The sequence below is a fragment of the Aedes albopictus genome, chromosome 1, assembly GCF_035046485.1.
Source record: "Aedes albopictus strain Foshan chromosome 1, AalbF5, whole genome shotgun sequence".
Classification (NCBI taxonomy): Eukaryota; Metazoa; Arthropoda; class Insecta; order Diptera; family Culicidae; genus Aedes; species Aedes albopictus.
The window spans coordinates 163,582,095-163,606,328 of NC_085136.1; the positions used below are offsets into that span (position 1 = coordinate 163,582,095).

At 39.6% G+C, this 24,234-nt stretch overlaps 2 protein-coding genes and 1 long non-coding RNA gene across 5 annotated transcripts in view; 2 read left to right on the plus strand and 1 right to left on the minus strand.

Annotated features, from left to right (window-relative positions):
- The first annotated feature begins 1,151 nt into the window (after positions 1 to 1,151).
- Positions 1,152 to 20,087, plus strand: LOC109427648 (dnaJ homolog subfamily A member 1). 3 transcript variants are annotated; one of them, XM_019703217.3, is made up of 4 exons: positions 1,152 to 1,308; positions 10,486 to 10,823; positions 10,888 to 11,677; positions 18,904 to 20,087. In XM_019703217.3, exons 2-4 carry the CDS (start codon positions 10,519 to 10,521, stop codon positions 19,015 to 19,017), a joined length of 1,209 nt encoding a protein of 402 aa, XP_019558762.2. In that variant the 5' UTR covers positions 1,152 to 1,308; positions 10,486 to 10,518; the 3' UTR covers positions 19,018 to 20,087. The 3 variants fall into 3 exon arrangements, with proteins under 3 accessions (XP_019558762.2, XP_019558761.2, XP_019558763.2); XM_019703216.3 differs by lacking the exon at positions 1,152 to 1,308 and adding an exon at positions 1,310 to 1,848 and having other exon boundaries at positions 18,904 to 19,476; XM_019703218.3 differs by lacking the exon at positions 1,152 to 1,308 and adding an exon at positions 1,310 to 1,741 and having other exon boundaries at positions 18,904 to 19,476.
- Positions 20,088 to 20,229: 142 nt separating this feature from the next.
- LOC109431502 (nuclear factor of activated T-cells 5) overlaps positions 20,230 to 24,234 on the plus strand; it is a 138,489-nt gene continuing 134,484 nt past the window's right edge. The window contains exon 1 of the mRNA XM_062845724.1: positions 20,230 to 21,286. The gene's annotated coding sequence lies outside the window, so the exon portion shown is untranslated. The remainder of the gene's footprint in view (positions 21,287 to 24,234) is intronic.
- On the minus strand, positions 21,341 to 22,193 carry LOC109427640 (uncharacterized). The gene is made up of 2 exons (XR_003894579.2): positions 21,762 to 22,193; positions 21,341 to 21,667 (listed from the first exon to the last, which is right to left on the minus strand). It is a non-coding gene; the product is annotated as an uncharacterized LOC109427640 (long non-coding RNA).

The following is a 24,234-nucleotide window of genomic DNA, read 5'->3' on the forward strand; positions in this document are numbered from 1 at the left end:
TGGGTGGGTGTCAAAAAAGGCCAATTTTGGCGTTATGACATTTGTGAATGAACCCTGAACGTGTTCCACGTTCTTACACAATAATTTTACCATAGGAGCAATATGTAAAAAAATGTTTTATAAGAAAGGTATAATAATCTTGAAAATCAATGATAAAATTTATTTGCATTTAATGCACAGAGTGATACAACTTGGATACAACTGAAGTGATAAAATAAGACTTTGAGTAGGTATATAAAATATCTACTTCGAAATAGTTAGAAAATTTATTATATGAACAATAGTGAAGTATTCCGCATTTAGTTCACCACTGGACTGCGAACTGCGACTTCGTAAGTGCGAAAACGTAAATAAAAGTGCGCGATTGCATCAAATCAGGTTGATGTCCTCGGCGCACTATTTCTTCAATCTACACTCAACCAAAAAACCTTAAGATTTCCATAAGGCCCAACTTATGAAACGGCCTTTAAATAATTCATGATGATTCGGATGAATTTCATAAGGTCGCTCTATGACGTAAAATCGTCTCACAGCTTGGCTTTTATTGATGTTTAGCAGCATGGTATATTCAAGCGTCGGTAGCCGCGTGGATAAAACACGGGCTCGGTGATCCCGACGTTCATGGATCGAATCCAGTCTGCATCATTTTAAGATTTTTTTGTTTTTTTCATAAGTCTATCTTATGAAATTTTTCATAGCAAGCACGATCGATTTTCATAAGGACTTCTTATAGCATCCATAAGAATTAGTTATAGCAAATTTTCATAAGGTATTTCGATGAATTTCGCTAGGTTTTTTCGCTGAGTGTATGGTGAACAAGTGCTCTGAAGACACCGAGTTGATTAGATGCAATCGCGCACTTTTATTAGCGTTTTCGCACTCGTGAAAACTAGTGCGATAGTCCAGTGGTGAACTAAATGCGCTATATTGTATGAATTAAATTTAATTTTATGTGGGACATTGAACAACAGTTACTAAAATTTATCTTCATTTGCATGTTTACAAATTCACGGTGTACGTTGGCAATCTGACAGTGACAGATTAATGTTTACTACTCTGCATCTCTTTCACTCGCATGGTAATTCAGTTGATTGATGTCATTTTTTTTCATATCACGATAACATCTCACTCTCGCCTACAGCGTTGCCCGTTTGTTGCGTTCGTGTTTTGGCTTCGTGTATCGTTCGGGTGTTTTCGGTGGTGAACTTTCTAGAAACTGACTGAATCGAACAGCATCGAACACGGCCACCAGCAGTACGGTTCCAGAACGTTCTCAGGCCTGGTCTGGTGTTGCTGCTGCGTGTGTTGGTAAGTGGTGCTTTCAGTATGGGTGTTCTGTGCCTGCATCTGGTGGGGAAGGAAGAATCGTGCCGGAGTCTCCTCCGCCAGTAGTGAATCAGTAACTCCAGAGAAAAAGCATTTTGCGAAAGCGAAAAAACGCGCTGCGCTGAATACAACGGTCGTGCGAATTAAAATAAATATAACTCGGTTCCTTACGTAAAGCGACGGGCAACGCAAAAAGTGGAAATTTTCTAGCAGGGGAAATCCGGGCCAGTGCTGCAGTGTGAAGTGACTGACGGAAAAGTGCAAAAATCGATAAATTTCTTCTCCCGAACAAGGAAACGGGACCGAGTTTTATGTAACGCGGTGGTGCATCGGAAGAGAAAAAAAACTGCACCTCACTCGATTTGAAAGTCGGAAGTAATTTTATCTTTGATACCCGACGTTTTGCATCAGCATCGTAAGTAATAAAACCAAAAATCGTCGGCGAATCCCAGAAACCGCAAAGGAAATTTCTAGTAGATTCGACGGTGTCCCCCGAAGAAGGGTGCGACGGAATAGAAAATGGTTATTATTTCATTCACTTTTCTCCCTTGCTAATGTTAGGAAATCGATTTTTCTTCCATTGCTAGACTGTTTCACTTATTAATGAAGTCGGGAAAATGGCATGAAAAGCCTCTTCCGGGTTCGCCTCATCGGGATCGATCCCCGCAGAAAGGAAACGCCATTAGCCGTGAACTTCGATACCGCGTCGAGTGTCAATGCGTGGTTTAATGATGATTCGAGAAAAACGTGTTCGTCGTCCGTGACAACAAAGAAAAGGTCCGGTGGCCTTTTGGGCCGGTGCTCCCAACAGCTGTTCGGCTTGCTTCCGTTTTCCATCCGATGGGAACCACCCGTGACGGATGTGTCCGTTGTTTGGAGGATTTTGTTTTACCGAGAACAATTCCACCCGAATGCGAAAACATTTTTTGCAAATAGAAAAAAGCGTTTTCAAGTCGCCATTTTGTTTCGTCAGTCATCGTCGGGTTTTCGTCTTCATAAAGTACCGTGCATCCGCGTTAATTTGAACGACACCGCATGCAAACCAACGGGGTTCGTTTTTAATTTAAATCAATTTTTTTAACCTGTGAGCAGGGATGCCAGGTGATGTTTTGAAAATCTGTATCGCTAGGGGTAGGCGGGGCAATATGGACACCCTAAGGTTTTTGCCAACTTTACCTGGCAAGATGTCAAAAAAGTTTAGTTTTTTGATACATGTATCCTTTTAAAGTCTATTTAGCATCTATTGCATAAGAATGCTCACGAAGAAAAATGATTTATCCACTTCAAAAAATGTTTCGAAAAATGTTAGTTTTTCATGATCGTCTTCAAGCATACGGGGCAGAATGGACACCCCCATGGGGCAATATGGACACCATGAGACTTTTACGAATTTCGTACATTATTTACACCTGTAAAGTCATTTCATTACAAAACAACTATTATGGATGAATAATACGCCGAAGTAGTTCATTTTTGTTCAGTTAATTTAAGTTCAGGCTGATTTGGATAAAGCTTCGTTTTTGTCGGCATGTACAGCTGTGCCTTGAACAACTATTTTCCACTTCTGTCGTTTTTTGACCAATTTGTTTCACCCTCTGTCTACTATAGTGAACATTCAACCGAAAATATACTGAAATCGAAGAATTTGGTTAATTTGTGATTTAGGTTATATTTTTCCCTTACCGCTTCTTTCAAAAAGGTGAGTGTCCATGTTGCCCCGGCAGCAGAAGATATTTCCAAACTTGATTTTTGATATAATAAAGAAGAAAATATAAACATGTTAAACATGTAGATACAGCAAAACTACTTGCATGTGTTCTAGAAATATCAGGTTTTAATCGACCTGCAATAAATTAATCACTAAATCTTATTTTAGATGGTGTGGAAATTATAATTTCCATGCATAAAAAACGGAGGACGCAACTTTTTCGTGTAAAATCAAGCATAATTTTAATTTCGAATGTTTATTTCCTGAAACTACGTTTTAGACAAATGGACTATATTCTCCATTCATTAAAAATTCAAAATAGTTCGCATATTTCAAAAAACTGAGGGTGTCCATTCTGCCCCGGGTGTCCATAATGCCCCGCCTACCCCTATTTCCAAAAATCTGTATCCCATACAAAAATAAAAAGCTCCTCTAGCTCAAAAATCTGTATTTCATATAAAACGAAATCTGTACGGATGCTCAAAAATCTATATAATACAGATAAATCTGTGCCTGTGAGAGAAATGTAATTTTCAACTTATTTTATTTTCTGGTTTGTTTTGATTATGCGTTCCGCTTCACTGTGTTGCAAGTTGCAGATTAGCGGGGGTCAAATTAAAATGTTCCGATTGAAAGCGGTCAAACTAACGGAGGTACACGGTGCTGCGATGGAACACCTTGCTGATGTGTGGATGGCTGATACGGGGAGGAAAATCATCTGTGTACCTTTTAGATGTACCTGGCTGCTAAGCAAAATCAAAATGTTGCCGCTGATTAGACCATGGCGTTCGCATATCAAGGTGCCACTGTGTGTGACTCAGCAACTCAATAAGATATGGCAACCAGGGAAGCATACGTAGCGTTAAAAGTCCCCGAACACAGTGATGTTTATAAATAGTTCCGAGGGAAGAGCGCAGCCGTTGTAACGGTCCTAGGTAATTGAAAAGTGTTATCAATCAATTATTGTAAAGGACTAGATATACCGATGTATTCAAAATCCTGTCCTACGACACTTTAATCACATGCTTAATTTAACCCTTTATAAGGCAATGGCAACTATATTGCCACCTACTGTTTGTATTTTTTTTTTTCTGTTTTATAGCAATTTATTTCAAACTTATTTTTTTTTTGGTTTATGCAAAATTGTGATTACTAACAACGCCTGATATTTTTTTGGCACTAAACAAAGCTTTAACAACAATTTAGTAGCCATTTGTAGTCTCAAAAATGGCTAAATTTGACCGCGTGAAGAAAATAAGCTCAAACTTATTGTAAAATTATAGGTTTGGTAAATATTTTAAGAAATAATCATATGGGTTGACATGAGCTGAACTACGCTGTTTATATTATGGGTAAGGCCCTAATCCGCTCTAAAATCTCTTTTCCGACTTTTTGTCGAAGTCAAAAGAAGAAAAGTACCCTAAACGGGCAGTGGCAACTATATTGCCACCTAGATTTTTGAGAGTTACTTTCAAACAAAAATTGTTTTGTTCATGTAACCATGTATATAATCATTTCCATAATAGTATGCGTTGACAACTCTTCTAGTTTTCTCGGCCTTATAAAGGGTTAATCAAGAAATTTTCTTAGGCTTCCATTTGAAAAGTGCCTAAGTGACTAAGTGTAAAACGTAAACAAAGTAGTTTTTTCGCGCTTAGTCTTGGCCTTGGGGCAATATGCACTGGTTGTTTTTTTTTTCAGTAACTCCCAAAGCATTCGTTGACATTCAAATGTTGTTCAACGGCGTAGGTTTTATTTGCTCGAAGTCGTTGCATCCTGCTCTGACTCATTAAACGGGTTAGAGCGAGATGAAGCAACTTCCAGCATGTTGTTAAACCTACGTCCTTGAACAAGACTTATGCCTGCACAGTCCTTTGAGTGACAAGTAAGTTAACCCTAAAAGGGATACCTGGGGTATGCAATAGGACATTAGCGTGAGACACAAAAGGACATTTTACTCCTGTACACTTTTTGAGTTCCATTTTGGCCCCATATCAACTGTGCAAAATTTCAACTCGATCGGAGAAGCTATATTTTAGCGCCAGCCGTTTTAAGTTTTCATACGATTTACTAAGGGGAAAATCACTTTTTCAAAGAAAAATCGCCACAGGTTGCCCCTTAACCCTTAAAAATATATCGATGTATGATTTCTGTTGGAAATTTTACGAGGAACAAACTCTCTGAAGACCGCAAAGCGATCTAAGGCATGTGGAAAAAGTTATTGACTGAAAACCGAATGGTATGCCTATGCTGTTTAACATGTAAAGAATAACAATAAATAACAAAATCTCGTCATTTTATCGATCGGGTAAGGCTTAATAACTTTTTGCACGAATATCGTATCGCTTTGCGGTCTTCGGAGGTCTGATTCCTCGTGAAGTTATCCACAGAAATCATTCAACGACTTATTTTTAGCGATCAATGGGTGACCTCAAGCGATTTTTCTTTGAAGAAGTAAGTTTTCCCCATAGTAAATCGTATGAAAAACTAAGAATGGCGGGCGCTAAAATATAGTTTCATCGATCGATCTAAAATTGTGCACAGTTGATATGGGACCAAAATGGAACTAAAAAAGTATACAGGAGTGGGAGTTTTTCCATTTTTTATATTTTCCCATATAAACCGTGTACCAGGCTAATAGGACATACAGTCACCTAAAACATGCACTTCAAAATCATTGAATCAATAATTGTAAGATATTTGATTGCCTTAATGCAAAAAGATATACAGGCAGTTTTCATTAAATTGCTTCCGGTTAGGTTTTATGTACAATCATATTATAAGCGTATTAGTAAATTTACAAAATATTCAACTGGTTTTTAAGGAAGATAAGCGACGAATTTTCCAACGTTGTTCTCAGTCAAACTGCTAAGTTTTCATCATATACTATACTGCTCCCATTCGCACAACAGCCCCATGTGAATAGGAAACTCTGCAAACATAGGACTGTTATGCGAATAGGGGCAGTATACCTATTCTCTCTTTTTTGTAGCATAGGCTGTTCTTTCTACTGTTGAAATTAGCCTGTTAATATTTAAATAAGGTAGTGTTACTTCTTTTGCATACAGATATGTTTCGTTTTTGTCAACACTTCGCGATTTTCAGTTCACCAAACCCGAATAATTATCTTTAATAACATATTTCGCAACACTTCAATATGAATTAAAAGTTTGGAGGTTTTACTGTACTATTAAACACATTCCTGAAGTAGCATTTCGCTGTTTACTATATTTTTTTTTATTGTTCTCTGTCGGTTTTTAGTACATCTTGATTGCACAGTTTTACTTATACATTTTTTTACTGATGCAAACTATACTGCCCCCACTCGCATAACAGTCCCATATGAATAGAAAATCCAGCAAAGATGGGACTGTTTTGCGAGTGGGGGCAGTATAGGTTTTAATTAAATTCTTGTGTCCGGAGTGCTTTATTCATATAGAGTAAACATTTACTTATGCCCTAATATCCCTCAGCAAAAATAGCCAATCATTACAGATATTCCGACTTACCTTTGCCAATGCCTCATTAAATGGAAGCAAAAAGATTATTGACAACCAGTTTCTTTCAGAATTTGTTATACTTTAACCAACCTGTTACCCAAATTCTCTGGGTAGAATGTTTGTTCATAGTTGTCTTCGCATAGGGAGGATGCAAGCAAATGTTTGTGTGGATTTTCTGAATTGGCGATCAAATGTGAGGTTAGGTAACGCAAAATTTTCAACTTTGGAAGCAAAAATAACATATTTCTGGTCAATACATTGCATGAAAGTTATTAGAATCTGTAATAATTTGACTTTTCTTCCATTTATATCATTAATAATTCAGTCTAGGGTTCGTTATTCACTGTTTTAGAAAAGCGCCACCTGCGCAATTTAGCTTTGCGTTTGATCGTCAATACGAAACATCGTATTTCACAACCCCAGAGAAAGATTTCTTAGTTGCGCTGTGATGGCATATTATGATCTGGTGGGCAAAAATATTAATTGAAATATATTGGTCGTTATTGTAAAGGCCAGGGCGTCTCAATACCTGAAAAAAAAAACCGGGAATACTCAGGAAAATTTTGCACCGGTATAAAAATGAACTAAAACAATCTATCGCATAAATATATTTAAAAGAATATCTAGGTACTCAGAAGTATATTGCTGGTAAAAATAAATAAATTTCCGAATATGTAGTATTTAAGCTTTTTCTCTATTTTGTTGTAATAAGAATGATCTAAACACACATTTTTTTGTAATGCTGAAGGTTCTTACTGGAATCTTTTATTTCCGAGAATATGTTGGAAATTCTTTCGGATGATTATTCGAAAAGCAAGTGAAATCCAGAAGGAATCTGAATAATAGAGCTAGCGGAGCAGTTGGAGGGCTACTACATCTACACTGAAAAAAAAAATCGCATATCCAATGGAAAATTTTCATTAGTTTGTCTGTATAACTGTTATTGGATTTTCCGATGAAAATTTCTTCGGAAATATCACTTGAAATCAATACGGTACAGCATCCGCTCGATAACTGACTGCTCTTTAACTGGACTGCTTTTTAACTGGGCGCTCGATAACTGGGGCAAAGTCGAGTTAAAAAGCAGTTATCTGTCAAAAATAAGCGAAATATAACCTCACATTTTACAAATCGGTAAACAAAACAAAATATAACAATAGCCTCCGGCTCCGGAAGCTCAGTCCAGTTATCGAGCGGCGCTCGCTTACTGGACTGTCGACAAAGCCCAGTTATCGAGCGGAAGCTGTATATGGAAAACATTAGGAAATCACATAGCTTCTATTGGAAAATCACATAACTTCGCAAAATCTATGTGATATTCTCATATAATTCAGGACACGCGTATGAAAACAGTCCATTTGAAAATTAGATGAAAACAATGTGAAAACTTTTTTCAGTGTAGCAGATGGAAATCCAGAAATTCCTTAGTGTTTATTTCTAGAAATTATTTGGAAACACTTGTTGGAATGCCAATCACACGATTTCGCACAAGATTTCTTCCCTATTTGTTCACGCCCTTTTTCGTGGTATTCTTTTTTGATTTCCTTCCGGAGACTTTTCTGTATTACTATCAGCATTCTTCAAGATTCAAACAATTATTTCTGAAATTCTTACTTGAAAATCTTCCAGGATTCCTGGCCTCCGGACAATTTCTTCGGGGATCCTACCCGATATTGCTCCCAGACTATTCAAGTGAAGTGAAGGATGAGGTGACAGATGTCGAATTGTCATTGCTGATCTGTCATCCATCAATTGTCGTGTAGAATTATAAGCAGGATTAAATTGAAGACGGCAGAAGATTATATTGTAATTTATTTGAATTAATTTTGTTGAAATAATCTAATAATATTATATAATTGTAGATTCTTGAGTTGATCTAGATTAGTGTTCTGTTGTGTGTGGAATTGAATTAATTCGGAAACTAAGTTGTAAGTACGAGCAAAACAAAAGTGAACTGAAGTAATGAAAATATACGATTGCAGCTTTAGCGATACTCTGCGGAAAACAGCGAGTTGCTTAACAGCATTTATCTCGAGATCTCCACAACAGTTTCTCTCAAGATGTATCGCAGATGTTGTCGCGGAATTTCCTGTAATGTTTCTCTCGAGACTTCTTTTGAAACTTCCCCAAGAGATCTTCCCTTGTAAATGAACCAACCTCGGACTTAAAATTAAACCGATTAATTGTTACCTTAATCACCCTTAGTCATAACCTTCTCGTGAGTTGCTACAGGAGTTATTCCTGAGATTTCTGCTAGAGGTTCTTCAAGGAGTTTTTCACGAATTTTCTCCTGAGACTTCTCCAAGAAGATTTCTTTCGGCGTTGATTCTGGATTCTGGGATGTCTCTGTTATTTGAATTTACCCTGGGCTATTTCCTAAGATTTTGTTGTGAAATGCCTTCTGGGATTTCTGCGGAAGCTATATTGCTGATATTTCTTAGGGAGTTCTTGCCATGATTTCTTTCAGATCATTTCCAAATTTTCCTCGTAGTTGTTGACCGAATTTTTGCAGTGATCTGCCTGAGATTTTTTTCACATATTTTCTACATTGCAAATTTGACAGCAACGTTTGGCTGAAGCACAGCAAAAATGTTGCTAAAATTCAAAAATTTCTTTTGCTGATTTTTTTTTGTGCTGGAAGCGTTTCAAATATTTTGGTGTGTAAGAATTAGCCCAGAGCTCTTCCCGAAATCCCTACCAGAAATTGTCCCGGGATTCTGAATGCTCGTTGTGGGATATCGTTGAAAGTTACTACCGGAGTTCTTGCAGAGATTTTGCAGGAGTTTTTCGGGAAAGTCTACTGGGAAATTCCACAAAAGTTCGAAAAGAATACAGGTAAAATCTTTAGAAAAACTTTGCAAAGACTTAATGGAGAAACCTCAAGAGGGACTTCGGAAGAAATCCTAAGAAAAACTCGGACATCTCGAAAAAGTGGGATTAATCCCCAGAGGAAATAAGATGGATATTCAAGAAGCAACTCTGAATTTCTAGGAAGAACTATGGGTAAAATCCCGCGCGAAATAGGAAAACTCACCGGATGAAATCATTGGAAAGCTATTCCGGGAAGTACTAAAATAAATTTCTAAGGAAAGTTTTTATAAATTTTGGTTGGAACTCCGGAAGGAAAAATCTCGGAAAGAACCATTTATGGGAGCAAATACATAAAAAAAACCTCTGGAACTTTATTGTTTTATACTTTCAGAGATTTTGCTAGATTCTATCTTTATTTGTCTTTGGAATTTCTTCAGAACTACCTCCTGCGTTTCCTGCAAGAGTTTCTTTTGGGAATCCTGACTGAACTTTCTGTTCCCTAAAGAAACTATTCTCTATTGTTTGGGGTAATCGATTGATAAAACTCCTGGATGGAAATCCTGGATAAAAATTCTGTGAGAATCTCCAGAAAGAAGTTCCTGGAGGAATACCCAGCTGGTTGGCTACATGTTAAAAAGAAAAGATTGTATGTATTAATAAAGGCAGAGTCAGTTCTGTGACATGACTGTAACAAAGACGTGCATCTTTAGCATTTTTTATTTTTCCCTCCTAAGAAATATCTTGGACAGTCAGTCGGTAAAAAACATTTAAAATAAAGTGAAAACATAAAAACGAGTCACCCCGTTTGACGGTAGGTACATGACACATCCATGTGGAAACATGTGAAAGCTGGAAATAATTCGGAAGCACTGAACAAGAGTTGGAGACCGCCTAGAGACCCATTTACTTTGCTGGTACTGAAACCGATAAAACTTATGTCGTCTAATTACCCGATTGTTTAATTTGTGCACAAACAATGAGCCTTTTTCACGAAAAAGTTTAACTGTGCGGCGAACAAACGTGAATTAAATAATAATTTAGGATAGACATCTTCTAGTTCAGACATGGGACAATTTCTTCCAGTATTTCGTTGAAACAAACATCTAATATCTTCCATATTGTACGTTTTCCCCTTTCCAGAAAATCAAGACCGAAGAAAGTAAACGGCACAAGATGGTGAAAGAAACAGGTTTCTACGATATACTAGGCGTAAAGCCTGGCTGTTCTCAGGATGATCTGAAGAAGGCTTACCGGAAGCTGGCCCTCAAGTACCACCCGGACAAGAACCCGAACGAGGGCGACAAGTTCAAACAGATCTCGATGGCGTACGAGGTCCTGTCCGATCCGGAAAAGAAGGCCATCTACGACGAGGGTGGTGAACAGGCCATCAAAAAGGGCGGCGGCGGCGGTGGCGGTGGTTTCCACAGCCCGATGGACCTCTTCGAGATGTTCTTCAACAGCGGCATGGGTGGCCGAAGGTAAGTGTGTCGCAATGCAACTGGAAATGTGGGAAAACTTAATCGTTTGTTGTCCCACTTGCAGCAAACGGGAACGCCGTGGCAAGGATCTGGTCCACCAACTGTCGGTCACACTGGAGGAACTGTACTCGGGCACCACCAGGAAGTTAGCTTTACAAAAGAACATAATCTGTGATCAGTGCGAGGGTATTGGCGGCAAGAAGGGTGCCGTCCAGAAGTGTACCCCGTGCCGCGGAACCGGTGTTATGACCAAGCTCCAACAACTGGCCCCCGGCTTCGTTCAGCAGTTCGAGGAATCTTGCCGTCACTGTCGAGGAATGGGCGAGATCATCGACGAGAAAGACAAGTGCAAAAAATGCAACGGGCGGAAAACGGTGCGGGATCGCAAAATCCTGGAGGTCAATGTGGAGAAGGGCATGCGCGACGGCCAGAAGATCGTGTTTTCCGGAGAGGGTGACCAGGATCCGGATTTGCAACCCGGTGACATTGTGATAGTTTTGGACGAAAAGGAACACCCGATCTTCAAGCGGTCTGGCCAGGATCTGATCATGCACATGCAACTGCAGCTGGTAGAATCACTCTGTGGTTTCCAGAAGATTATCCGAACGCTGGACGATCGGGATCTGCTCATCACGTCCTATCCGGGTGAAGTGATGAAACACGAGGCAATCAAATACGTATCCGGCGAGGGCATGCCTCAATACAAAAATCCCTTCGAGAAGGGACGCCTGATCATTCAGTTCTTCGTCGCGTTCCCTGACTCCATACCGATTGATATGGTTCCCTCGCTGGAGCAGTGCCTGCCGGGACGGCCTGTCGTGAAAGTTCCTGAGGACGCCGAAGAATGCAACATGGTGAGTAGTGTATTCTGATGTACATTTTTGTTTTCTATTATGCACTCAAGAGTAAATTGGTGTCTTGCGAAAGCACAAGGTTAAGAACCGGATTGTACGGGATCCAACATCCGAAAATGCACACATGCGAAAAGCATGTGTGTATCCTTGTAGGATTTGTACAATCAAACATTTACTACTGAATGCTAGAGAAAATTTGAGGACTGCAAATGGATGAATTTGCCAAGTAATAGCAAATATCGTTTTTCTACGGTCCATACAATCCTCGTTACTCTGTAACTAGGAGCAAGACATTTCAAGATCAACAATTGAAAAGGCCGCATCAACATTGCGTAGACAAATACGTTTCTGTCGACATAGGGGTCAAACCCCCCACTCTGGGCAGTGTTGAGAATACTCACTTTTCACTTGCTTCTATCTCAATTCAAAAGCATGCTATGGGGCACGTTCGGTGTAGTACTAGATTTGTAGTAATGAGCTAAATTTTAGTATGGTGAGAAGATCAATTCTCCGTTTCTGCAATGAAATGGTGCAAAAAGCGTGGGTATTATGATTCCTTGCCTAATTTGATGCTGTTTGAGCAAAACTTTGGATAACTATGTTGTTTATGTTGCAAGAAATGGAGAAAACAACAACACTGTTGTCCAAAGTTTTGCTCAAACAGCATCAAATTAGGCAAGGAATCATAATACCCACGCTTTTTGCACCATTTTATTGCAGAAACGGAGAATTGACCTTCTCACCATACTAAAATTCAGCTCATTACTACAAATCTAGTACTTCAACGATTTGTCCTATTGAAAAAAACGGTATATGAAAGACAGGTATGCCTATACCTAAAGTTTATCAAAGTCGTGAGAGAGCCGTGAGCACGAGGTGAGTAAAATGACTTATTTATACTCGCCTCGTGCTCACAGCTTTCTCACGAATTTGGTATGCGTGTGCGACTCTTGGGGGTCGTCCATAAATGACGTAGCTTTTTTTAAGCGATTTTTAATACCCCCCTCCCCCCTCGTAGCATTTCGTCACAAATTCAGATACCCCCTCTGTAAATGACGTAGCTTTTAAAACAACCGCCCCCCCCCCCCCCCCTTTAACAAATTTCATGACAAAAAACAAAAAAAAAACTCAAATTTAGCTTTGATTTCAATTCTAACTTGTTGTTTATAGAATATTATTAGAATATTATGAAAAAAAACAACAATAGCAAAAACATTGCCGACTGCCTGGTGCAACTAGTGGAGATTATCACCAAAGCTAATGACTGAATAAACCACCCATCATTCTGCTGGATGCCGAAGAACAGGAAATTGATGCTCCCAATATATTACCTGAGCTCTTCCGAAGATATTAGTTTGCTCACTAATAAATCTCTTCAGAATATCAAATTGGTTTCATTTGAATAACGACATTTTAAGAACTCTGCAGTAGTTTCTTCTAAAATTTTTAGAGCAGTTCATTTTGGAATTCTTCAAGGAGTTTCCTTTCGGATTCCCGTTTTTGAGAAGTTCTCCCTTTTTAATTCCCCCAGGACTTCCTTCCGGGATTTCTGCAAGAATTTCCTTTTGGGATTCCATTTGAGAATTTCTCCTTTTTGTATTCCTTCAGAGGTTCCTTCAAAGATCCCTCCAATATATCCTACCAGAGTTCCCTCTTAGATTCCTTTAAAAGTTCCTTCTGAGATTTCTCCGCGAGTTTGTTTTCTAATGTTTTTTTTTTTGGTTTCCTTCAAGAGTTCTTTCAAAGGTTTCTTCTCCTCTCTTCCACCAGCAGTTTCTTCGGACGTCTTTTTAAGGGATATAACGGGAATTTCTTTTGAGATTCCATCAGAACTTCTTTCTATGTTTTCCAAAAAAGTTCCTTTCGAGATTCCTTCGGGAGTTCCTACTTGCTTTCCTTCAGGAATTCACTCAGATATTCAATCCGAGATCTTGGCAGGAAATCCCACCGGCATTCTTTAAAAGCCCTCCCAGGAATTGCTTCTGGAATTCCTCCAGGAGTTCTTTTTCGGATTCCTTCAGGAATTCCTTCCAGGGTTCTTCTGGAATTCCTCGCGGACTTCCTTCTAGGATTTATCCAGGATTTTTTTTCCGGGACTCCTCCAGGAACTTTTTCCGGCATCCCTCCATTCTCTTAGAATTCCGCGAGGAATCCCTTTACGGATTCCTCTCATTGTTCCTTCTGGAATTTCTCCAGGATTTTTTTTTCTTATATTTCACCAGGTGTTATATCCAGATAATCTTCCGGGATTCCCCAAAAGTTGAACCAGGAGTTCCTTTCGAGAATCTACAAATATCTCCTTCTGAGACTCATCCAGGAGTTTATTCAAGATTTCTCCGAATGCTCCATCTAGAATTGCTCAAGGAACTCTTCACGGAGTTTCTTTTGAAATTTCTCTATGATTTCCTTTCAAAATTCCTCCAGGAGTTCCTTCTGAAATTCTTCTGGAAGTTCCTTCTGAGATTCCTCCAGATCCTTTTGGAATGTTTTAAGAAGTTTTTTTTTGGTATTCCCAATAGGAATTTTTGTGGAAATGTTATCCTTTTCCTGTTGGGGAAACCTATAAAAAAACACCATGAGAAACTCCTTACAAAGCTGCTACAGGAGCTCCTTAAGAAATTGTTGCAGGAATTCTTCGAGGAAGTCCTGAAAAAAATTTCCTTTGCAATCTTAGTGGTGAGCAGTGCTGTATAGCAAGCAACAAACTATTGGTCGTTAGTATCATTTGAGCGGAATTAAATTGTGTTTGCAAATACAACACATTATTCTTTACGCAGGATTTCAAAACCATTTTCTCAGCTACAGTTGTTGCGTCCGATAGCTGCATGTCTTATTAAATGAGGCTGCTTTTAATCTCCTTTATTGGTTATTTACATTGATGTTAGGCCGTTACAAATATTTTTTTCACTTTTTGTCCCACCACTCTTGGCTTGCTCGAGAGGGGGGTATAAAAATAATAAAGCATTTAATTTGAAAAATATTAAAAACTCATCGGATTTGTTAAAGAATTTTGAGCAAGACCCGAAATTTTGATAAATATTTTTTTATCTGCCCCCTCAAAATGCAAAATTCAGCCAAAAATTTTTGAAGGGGGGGGGGGAGACAAAAAGTCAAAATAAAATTTGTATCATCCTTAATGAAAAAAAAAATCATGCGATGTATTTTGTTTTTTGATTTACTGGATAACGAGTAAGAATTTTATTAATTACGAAATACTTTTTTTTTTTCAATAGGCTTAGTAGAAAGCTACGTAGCATAGCATAAACCCCTACCCCCCTATCGTCACACTTCGTCACAAAATCACAAACACCCCCCTCCCCCCTAAAAAGCTACGTCATTTATGGACGCCCCCTTGCTTTATTCGGCAAACTTATAGGTAGCACTACAATGCAAATGTTCTTCATACACCGTTTTTTGTTTGATAGCATGCTTCTAGTCTGAGTTAGTAGCAAGTGAGTATAACATTTTGAAAGTGAGTATTTCCAACACTGATTCTGAGTCTCTCGTGGGTTACCCAAACATTTTTTCGTGGAATTTCTTCCAGGATTTATCCCGAAATCTCCACAAGAGTGTCTCTCAGCTCTCAGGTATATTGCCGATGATTCCTCTTGGAGATGTGCCGCGATTCCTTTCGGTGTTCCTCATGGGGACTTCTCCATACAGAAAAACTTGTAGTTAGAAGACACAGAATGTTGCTAATTGACAAATTGAGAGATGATTTTTTTGGAAAAAATCGCGTTCTGGTGGGATACGAACCCAAGACCCCGTATTCGCTAGACCGGTGCTTTAACCAACTAAGCCACAGAACAGATAATAATTCTGCGGAATAGAAAGCCAAACTGAACCCGAGCCCTCACCATGAACATTCACTTTTTCAAGAACCATCTCTCTTTCGGCTTATATGTCAATCCACAACACACCCTCGTTTGTGCCCAACAACTACAAGTGAGAGCGTATTATTTTTATGCCGAGCTCTCGACGCATACTGAATTAGACACCAGCAAACAGACTGCTTGGTGGCTAGGTATGCGGAGTGCGAGAGTAAGTCTCGGCTTCAGATAAAAATAATACGCTCTCACTTGTAGTTGTTGGGCACAAACGAGGGTGTGTTGTGGATTGACATCTAAGCCGAAAGAGAGATGGTTCTTGAAAAAGTGAATGTTCATGGTGAGGGCTCGGGTTCAGTTTGGCTTTCTATTCCGCAGAATTATTATCTGTTCTGTGGCTTAGCTGGTTAAAGCACAGGTCTAGCGAATACGGGGTCGTGGGTTCGTATCCCACCAGAACGCGATTTTTTTTTTCAAAAAAATCATGTCTCAATTTGTCAATTAACAACATTCTGTGTCTTCTAACTACAAGTTTTTCTGTATGTTTATGACGTACCAGCAAATCTGGTAAATACCACACACCAAAATTTTAGAAATGCTTCCAGCACGCCAAAAATCAGCAAAAGAAATTGCTGAATTTCAGCAACATTTTTGCTGAATTTCAGCACAACTTGGCTGATCAACTGTCAAAATTGCTGGATGGTTCAGCAAGTTGAAAAATAATTGCTGATACTCAGTAATTTGTATTGCTGAATGCAATCAGCACGCCAAAAATCAGCAAAGTTTGCTGATTACCAGCGCAAATATTTTGCAGTGCAGTAAAGGGCAACATATATCAGTGAACTTCTCCAGTTTGTTTTTTTTTTATTTCTTCCATAGCTCCTCCAAGGATTTCTTGAGCAGATTCTCATATTTTTTGCAGGAGTTCCTCTCGGGATTTCTTTCGAAGTTCCTCCTGTCATTTTTTCAACAACGAGAGCTATTGCTGATACTTTCAATGGAGTTCATACTGCACAGACTGATTATTAAAATCTATCAAATGTCCTTAATAGCTATTTTAAATGTATTCCTTGTTATTCCGAAGTCATACACGTCGAAAATTCCATTGAAGTGCTGGCAGCAGCGGCTGAAAAATTGTTCTGCCCGTAGAGTGTTCTGCGAAACGGTAGAATCATGAAACCTCTGTTCCTTAACCGGCGATACGGTGCGTAGATGTTAATGTCGGCTAGCAATGATGGAACAGTCAATCATACTGGATATAATGCTCCAAAAAGGCGTATATCAGCAACTCATGTACATTAAACGGAGACTAGTCAATGGTTGAAGATTAATAAGCTTGCACTGTGCCTATCAGCCAAAGAGACATTCCAGGGAAGTTTCCTTAAAATGTACGCGGTGAGATACGTATAGTCGATTGGTTTGGAATTGAATGAGTTATAGCTAAAAGTGCCCAAAATACTGGCCACTGCCCAAGTGGCTCTCTACCCTATGTGCTTTGCAAACGATTTTTTGTCGGAAATCACTCCCAAGCAGGGTCGTGCAATTTCGAAAGGAAAACATGACGTACGACGACTGTAGCAAATCGTTTCCCATGCGAACGGACTGCTGTGATGCTTCATCTCTCACCCAGCAACACACTCGTTCGTTGCTGCTACAGAAACAAGTGTGTATGAAACATGGGATGATACACTTGGATTTTCGTTTCATTTATGAGTCATTGAAATACTTCAACATGCTAAAAACACTATTTAAACCACATTTTTAAATAGTGGTGCACGCCAATAGAATGATAATTATGTTTTATGAAAGAGGATAATAAATTCGACCACATAAATCCAATTAACCGGCGCCCGTAACCATTGAGAGACTATCGCGCACCAGTGAGACACTAATGCTCTGACGGGTGAAGCACAAGCAATGCGACCGGGTGGGAGACTACCGAGTGCTACGATGAGTGGAAAAGTTTTTTTTTAACGACCGAGTCATTAGAAAAATGTATGAAACACTTGAAGTGACTCATTCAAATGTTGCATGAAAGTGTATCATTGAAACGAAATTGTACGCCCCTGCTCCCAAGTCTCTGATTCATTCCACTTGGTCAAGAGGTGAACCATTCAGTGCATAGTCGAAAGAGATCGGCAATTGTATCTAAAACTAAATAATTACTTTGTTTTTTTTTAACGTTCACATGCATTCCGTTGACACACCATTCGCTGCGAATGTCGATATCTTGTTGTAAACGCAACGCATTCAAACACAGACGAGACAGAACGAAATATTTTCAAGTCATCTGCGTAGAAAAGCTTTCCAGAGCGGAGACGAAGACACAGGTCGTTAATAAACAGCACGAATATAAGCGGCCAGGGTACCATTATCGCCTCGAATACCGGAATATAACAATGTCTGTCGCGACGGTACCTTGTGTTTTTCAAAGTTAGGCCAATGGATTTCACTTTCTCCCAGGATTTCAAGTTTATGGCGAATTGTGTCAGCTTGCCTTGCTGAGCTAACGTTAAAACATACCACGTTCCAATTCTTGTCCGTTGTTTCATGCTAAAAGTCGATGCCGATAAATCAGTCCGTGATCTTTCTCTATTGTTTTGTTGAACGTTTTGTAGAGACTCGGGGACAATAGGTTGTTGGCCTATGGTTCCATATCCACCGTGGTGAGGCTGCAACCTTAGGTATAGCTTCCGGTGGAGGAGCATTTAATTTTCGGGACGTACCTCCTCAATTAAGCAGAAGTCTGAAGGACAACAGTGCCCAGGCTGCACTATCAGCTAAGCACACAACTCTTAGATGGTGGTCTTTGCAAAAGCTCCTGCGGAAATTCTAAGAGAAACTCGGGTTGAAATCCCAGGAATAGCTCTCAAAAATCCTGAAAAAGGGATTTAGGAGCCTCTTAGCCGTGCGGTTAGGGTCACCAAGCTTCTAATAGCACCATGCTATGGGGTGAGGGTTCGATTTTCGCTTCGGGTGATAAAACCTTTCGTGATAGTTTCTTCTCCGTATCCACAGGTGCATGCTCCGTGTGTCACTTGTCTAGTGTTAAATTTCATTCAGTCTGTACAGCCTCTGGCTGAAGACGGCGTCTGCGTCTTAATACGTATAAAAACTCTGGATGAATACTTGGAAGAACTGCAGAAAAACAAAAAAAAAAAAAATCGGCGAACCTCCAAGCTATTGACCCTGAAAACTGGAAAAAAATACTAAAATGACATGAAATATATGAGCAGTCTATTCTTCTTAATCAAGTAATGGATTGTCAAGTAATGACTGCACATACAGACTAACGAGATAACGTTTGACCGATCAGTCTACTAGTGCTGACAATCTGAACAATACAAAAATAACACTAGCAGATTCTAACATTACCTTTGTGTCTTTTCATCTTTCCAGCTGGAACTGGACCCAGATCACGATCGTCGAAGTGGACACTACAAGAACGCCTACGACGAGGACGAAGACCACCACGGTCCAGGAGTGCGGGTACAGCAGTGCGCCGCCAGTTAAGCGCATTTCCGGCTGCACTTTTAGGGAAATGGAACGAAAGCAAGGGTAACCGAAGGAACGTGTGGACGTTAACTCTGTCAGTGTGGTGTCTGTCAAGCGCATTAGATGCTAAATTAGGAACTTAGTTTTTTCTTCTTAACCAAAACCGCCGTTTAAGATAAAGCAAAATACCATCAAGCAGCAAACCGTTAAACTCTCGAAAATCTACAATCTGGCAAACGATACAGGACAGTGTAACACAAACAACACCTTTTCACAATTTGAACGTTTTGGACGTATGAAGGAATCGTACTTCGATAAAAAAATCCTTTTTTGGCTAATTATACACACTTCACAAGCTGCTCTCCGTAATTCATTCCAAAAAAAGAAAGCTAGAAGCAGATCAGCAACACCCAACATCTATTTTTTGCTATCTCGTTAATCAATAAAGGAGGTATTTTTTTCTGTTCGGAACTATAATGATTGTCTTTTAGTTTTTGGACTGGCGAAGAAAAATCATTTCTCCTCAAAACAACCAACTTTGTGCCCCCATCGATGGCAGATTGACGCGTTCATTTTTTCCTCTACCTTCCAGGGGGGACTACAAACATAGCATATTTGTCAAAGAACATGTGTAACTTATGTTAATCCATTTTTATTTATGTTTTTCACTGTGTATCCAAGTGATCAACTTGCACGCGTGCAAACCTTTCCAATCGCGAAAGGCTTCGTTGCGGCAGGGTGAGAGAAAACCGTGAGATGTAAATGTGTGTAACACATAGTTAATTAAACATGAACGTGAGTAAAAAAAACTACGAACAAACAGTACGTTAACTACTATTAAAACAGCCACTAAATAGCTGAAGGAATATTTAATGGGCAAACCACACACACACAAACACAAAACAACTTAAATCACAGCATACCTACTATAGAAGGGAAGAGCAAGGGAAAACTACTCGGGATGTGAATGCAACAAAATGGCAGTTTTGAAATTTCTATCCTTCGTTCGGCAGAGATTGCGAAAATTAAAACAGGAATGCTACCCAAATAAAGGAATATTTTATGACTGTCTGCAACTTCCAAAAAGAGCTGGCCGAAATGGCCGAGAGTCTCGTTTTGATTTCGGTGATGACCATCCTTCCTTATCCCGTGACCAACCAAGCATGAAATTCTGACGATTTTTAAATGCATATCTACTGATCACCGCCGACAACGACGCCAGCAGAGAAATTCAGAGACGCATTGTGGCAGGAAATCGAGCTTACTCTGGACTCCGCAGAACTCTACGGTCGAATAAAGTTCGCCTTAACACGAAGTTGACTATCTACAAAACGCTGATTAGACCGGTCGTCCTCTAAGGGCACGCAACATAGACCCTACGTGCAGAGGACCAACGCGCCCTTGGAGTTTTCGAACGGAAGGTGTTGCGTACCATCTACGGCGGAGTGCAGATGGAAGACGGGACTTGGAGAAGGCGAATGAACCACGAGCTGCATCAGCTCGTCCATACCACGAAAATCGGGAGGCTACGGTGGGCGGGTCACGTCATCAGGATGTCGGATAGCAACCCGACTAAAATGGTTCTCGAGAGCCATCCGATCGGTACAAGAAGACGTGGTGCGCAGCGAGCTAGGTGGTTCGACCAAGTGGAGGACGATCTGCGGACCCCACGCAGAGTGCGGAACTGGAGACAAACAGCCATGGAGTGGAATGGAGACGGCTACTATGTACAGCAGAGGCCATCCCGGCCTTAGCCTGATCGGTAAGGTAAATACTGATGAGGGCACCAACTAATCAACATGGTTAAATTGTAGTAATTTGGGCTTATGAAGACAGCACCACAGGACATTAATCAATAAACCATCAAAGAGTAATAGGCCATGTGCTGGCTTTTTGTATATGCCCGCCAGCCCCATTTTGCTATCAAATTGTATTATAACAGATTATAACGTCGTTTTTGTTTGTTTAATCGAATCAGCAAGTAGCCTATTGTCACTCTTTATATGCGAGCTTTGTTTATACAAAATTGCTTAGAACTTCAGAGAATTAGAACTCAATTTCATACTTCATTTTAGACTTTTCCTGGTTGAGGGTAAAACAGTTTAAGGAGTTAAACAAAGGTGAAGAAATCGGCTGGTTTAAATTGTTTTTACAAGTATTGCTATACGCTGCCAAATTGTCTGACGGGCCTAAAGACGAACGTTTTATATGAAAATCAAATTCAAAATGGAATGGCATAGGTACCATTTAGTGGCAATGCTTGTTCGCAACGAAGTGGAACTTACAGGTAGGCTTACATCTCATATAAAGGAGTTTCTTTGCATTCACTATATCGGTAAAATACACACATTTCACATACATATTTTATTGTCCAACAAACATAGATTTAGCACAGACTTAAGCAAAACAGAAACACTATTACTATTTTGGTTTACAAAATCATTAGTCACAAACGGTATGGCGCATCATCATAATGAACTACTTATTCTGCCGGCAACCATTTTGTATTCAATGGCGATGCTCGCGCGTTCAAGCCCCAAGAGTCAACCAGTAGGTAAAAATGATTTTGCGATTCTCTTCAAAGCTGGGACGTTCTGGCCAGTGCCCTAAGGGCACCGAGCCGGAAGTCTCCAACGCTTTCGTCGCCGCTTCGTCATTACGTTCGTTCCTGTTGACAAAGAGAAAATACAACATAGTTTCAAATGCACATGTCAGCGATTGCAATTTTTACATTGTCTGCTTCTAGCAGGCAGAGTACTTACCGACTGCTGGAATGTACTTAACACCGCATTAAAGATTTCACTTTCCCTAACTAGAACAAAACTGCACGTCCAACCACTTGAACAGTCGAAATAGAACAGGCAGACCGAAAGCGCGCAGTGCACCAGAAAGAGTTCGAGATCTGAATCTGGATCTGGACCGCAAAGGCGCAAAAACAACAACGAACGAAAGACGTATGGCTGTCAACTGACAGGTTTGCCAAATGACGATTACTGTCTGTTGTTTGAGCGTCAAGGGGATAGTCAATGTCAGAGCGCCGAAACACCCGTATCCAGAAATTTACACGGAGAAAGAATATAACCGATTTTTTTTTATTAACTCAGGCGTTCGATTTGAATAGGTCGTATGTTTGCTGTGATTCCTATGTAGATTCGATCTATTCAAATCGAACGCCAGAACTGTCAGAGGGCAGAGAAAAGAAGGTTATCTCCGGAGCGAGGGGCGATTCACTTATGTATTTTCGATGCAGGCTGATGTATTGAAAAGTGAATTTGTGTATTTTTTGTGAATTTTTGCGTATTTTTGGTAATAGTGTATTGTTTTGCACTTTTGTGAATAAACTTGTATTGATGTGTATTTTTTGTGTTTATGCGTATTTTTCGAATAATTTGCATTTTTCGCATTTGCATTCCTGTTGTGATTAAATGCGAGATTAAATGTTTGTAAACAAGAAGAAAATGCATTTGCAAGTGCGTTTATGTTACGAGGATTGTTTTTGCCTGTATGTGGAAATCATTGAGATCTTCACTCCATTTTTTTTAGTTCGTTAGCTCAGCAAATTGTCATGACCGTCCAGTTTCCTAAAAGCCTGCCGTGAAATGTATGGGATCCGCCCGAGGATCCACCACTGTCAAGAAAATCAAGCTGAATCCGAGGCTGAACCATGTCGACGAATGTTTTGTGCTGTTCTTCGACTCGCTGGAATACCTAACATTGCTACTCGACCGAAATCATTGCCTTCTCGGACCATCCGGCATGGATCAATACACTGTGCTAATGCAAAGGGCTTGGTCAGCTGGAAACTACTATTTGGACCCGAGTTTGGACCAACAAGTCGATGAAGACTTCCAGTAACTACGGAGTACTCCCAGGAGATCGTTTTCGCATTCTGTATGTCATCAACAGAGGGAAAATCGCCACCAGATTCGTTCATGATCTGCCCGTAGGGATGCAGCGTTGACGAGCTCCAGCTCCTGCTTCTGGTGCAAGCAAGCGTTCCAGTTTTCCGATGAACACCTTCAGGTCCGTCTGCCAAATCGGACCATCTGCGGACAAAAATCGATGCAATAGGGTCCTAAAGTTGAAGACGAAATCTCGCTTATATTGAATAATACGATCAAGCATGGTATTCTAATCGGAATTGTACTTTATTCGAACTTGAAAAACAAAGGAATAACGAGAAAATTCGAAATAAGTAAAATGGTAAATAGTTCTACTTTGACATTTCGGCACCAACATTTCAAAAGGGCGTAACTGCTTTTGCAATCAATGCTTTCTCACAGAGCTGTGGGTCGTATTTCATTCATCTCACGCAATTCACATCCATTAATCGAAAGAGGAGGATTTTATCTTTCTATTTGTGCTAATGGATTGCTCGAGAGGGATGGGATACGCTCCACAGCTTTGTGAGAAGGCATTGGTTGTAAATGCAGTCACGCCCTTTTGAAATGTTGGTGCCGATTTGAGGTCAACCTTGTGTGACTGAGCTCGACATTTTTCGCACTGGGATTTCAAAAATCAAGCATAACTTTTCAATCCGACGTAACTCGAGAATGTAAACAAATCCGGGTTAACTGCTGCATGCATGATTCATAAAGCAAATTGAAGAATCCACATCACTGTTTGATGATTTATTGCTTAATTTGTTTAACTACGCATATTATTCGAAACGACGTATCTAACTATTTTGATGTTTACAACTTTACTGATAGATACACCGTTTTCATATATGAGAAAACCAAATGATGTATCTAGCCAAAATCAAAAGTAACAGATACACCAAACTGGCACCATACAAAAGCGACGTATCTGGCATGACGTATCTCTAACCAACCCGGTGTATGTGTATTTTTGTCAAAATTCATTGTGAAAATGATATGGAATAAGTAGGTTTTGTTTCTTACCTAGTGCGTGCTATATCCCTGGTGATGTTAAGCACGAAAAAACTTATGAAAAGTATTTTTATAAAAAAACTATTTTAGTGAAATGGTCGTCAACATTGACCATGAATTTACTCAGATCAGTGAAAAAGTTAGATACGTCGATTTGAAAAATTATGCTTGAAATGTTCCTATCTGACATACACGGTGAAAAAAAATCACTCAAAGTATGTGTTACAAGCTAGGGACGAGACAAAAGACTAAAAAAATAAAAATTATATATTTTCTACTACGGTTAATATAAACGTCGAAAATTGAGTAAATATGTACTCTTGAACCATATTTTGTGGTTTAA

What these genes read in the sequence shown, in the direction of transcription:
- LOC109427648 (XM_019703216.3), top strand. An exon ending in AGCGGCATGGGTGGCCGAAG is followed by an intron (nt 10,824 to 10,887) that starts GTAAGTGTGTCG and finishes TCCCACTTGCAG; the next exon opens with CAAACGGGAACGCCGTGGCA. An exon ending in ACGCCGAAGAATGCAACATG is followed by an intron (nt 11,678 to 18,903) that starts GTGAGTAGTGTA and finishes TCATCTTTCCAG; the next exon opens with CTGGAACTGGACCCAGATCA.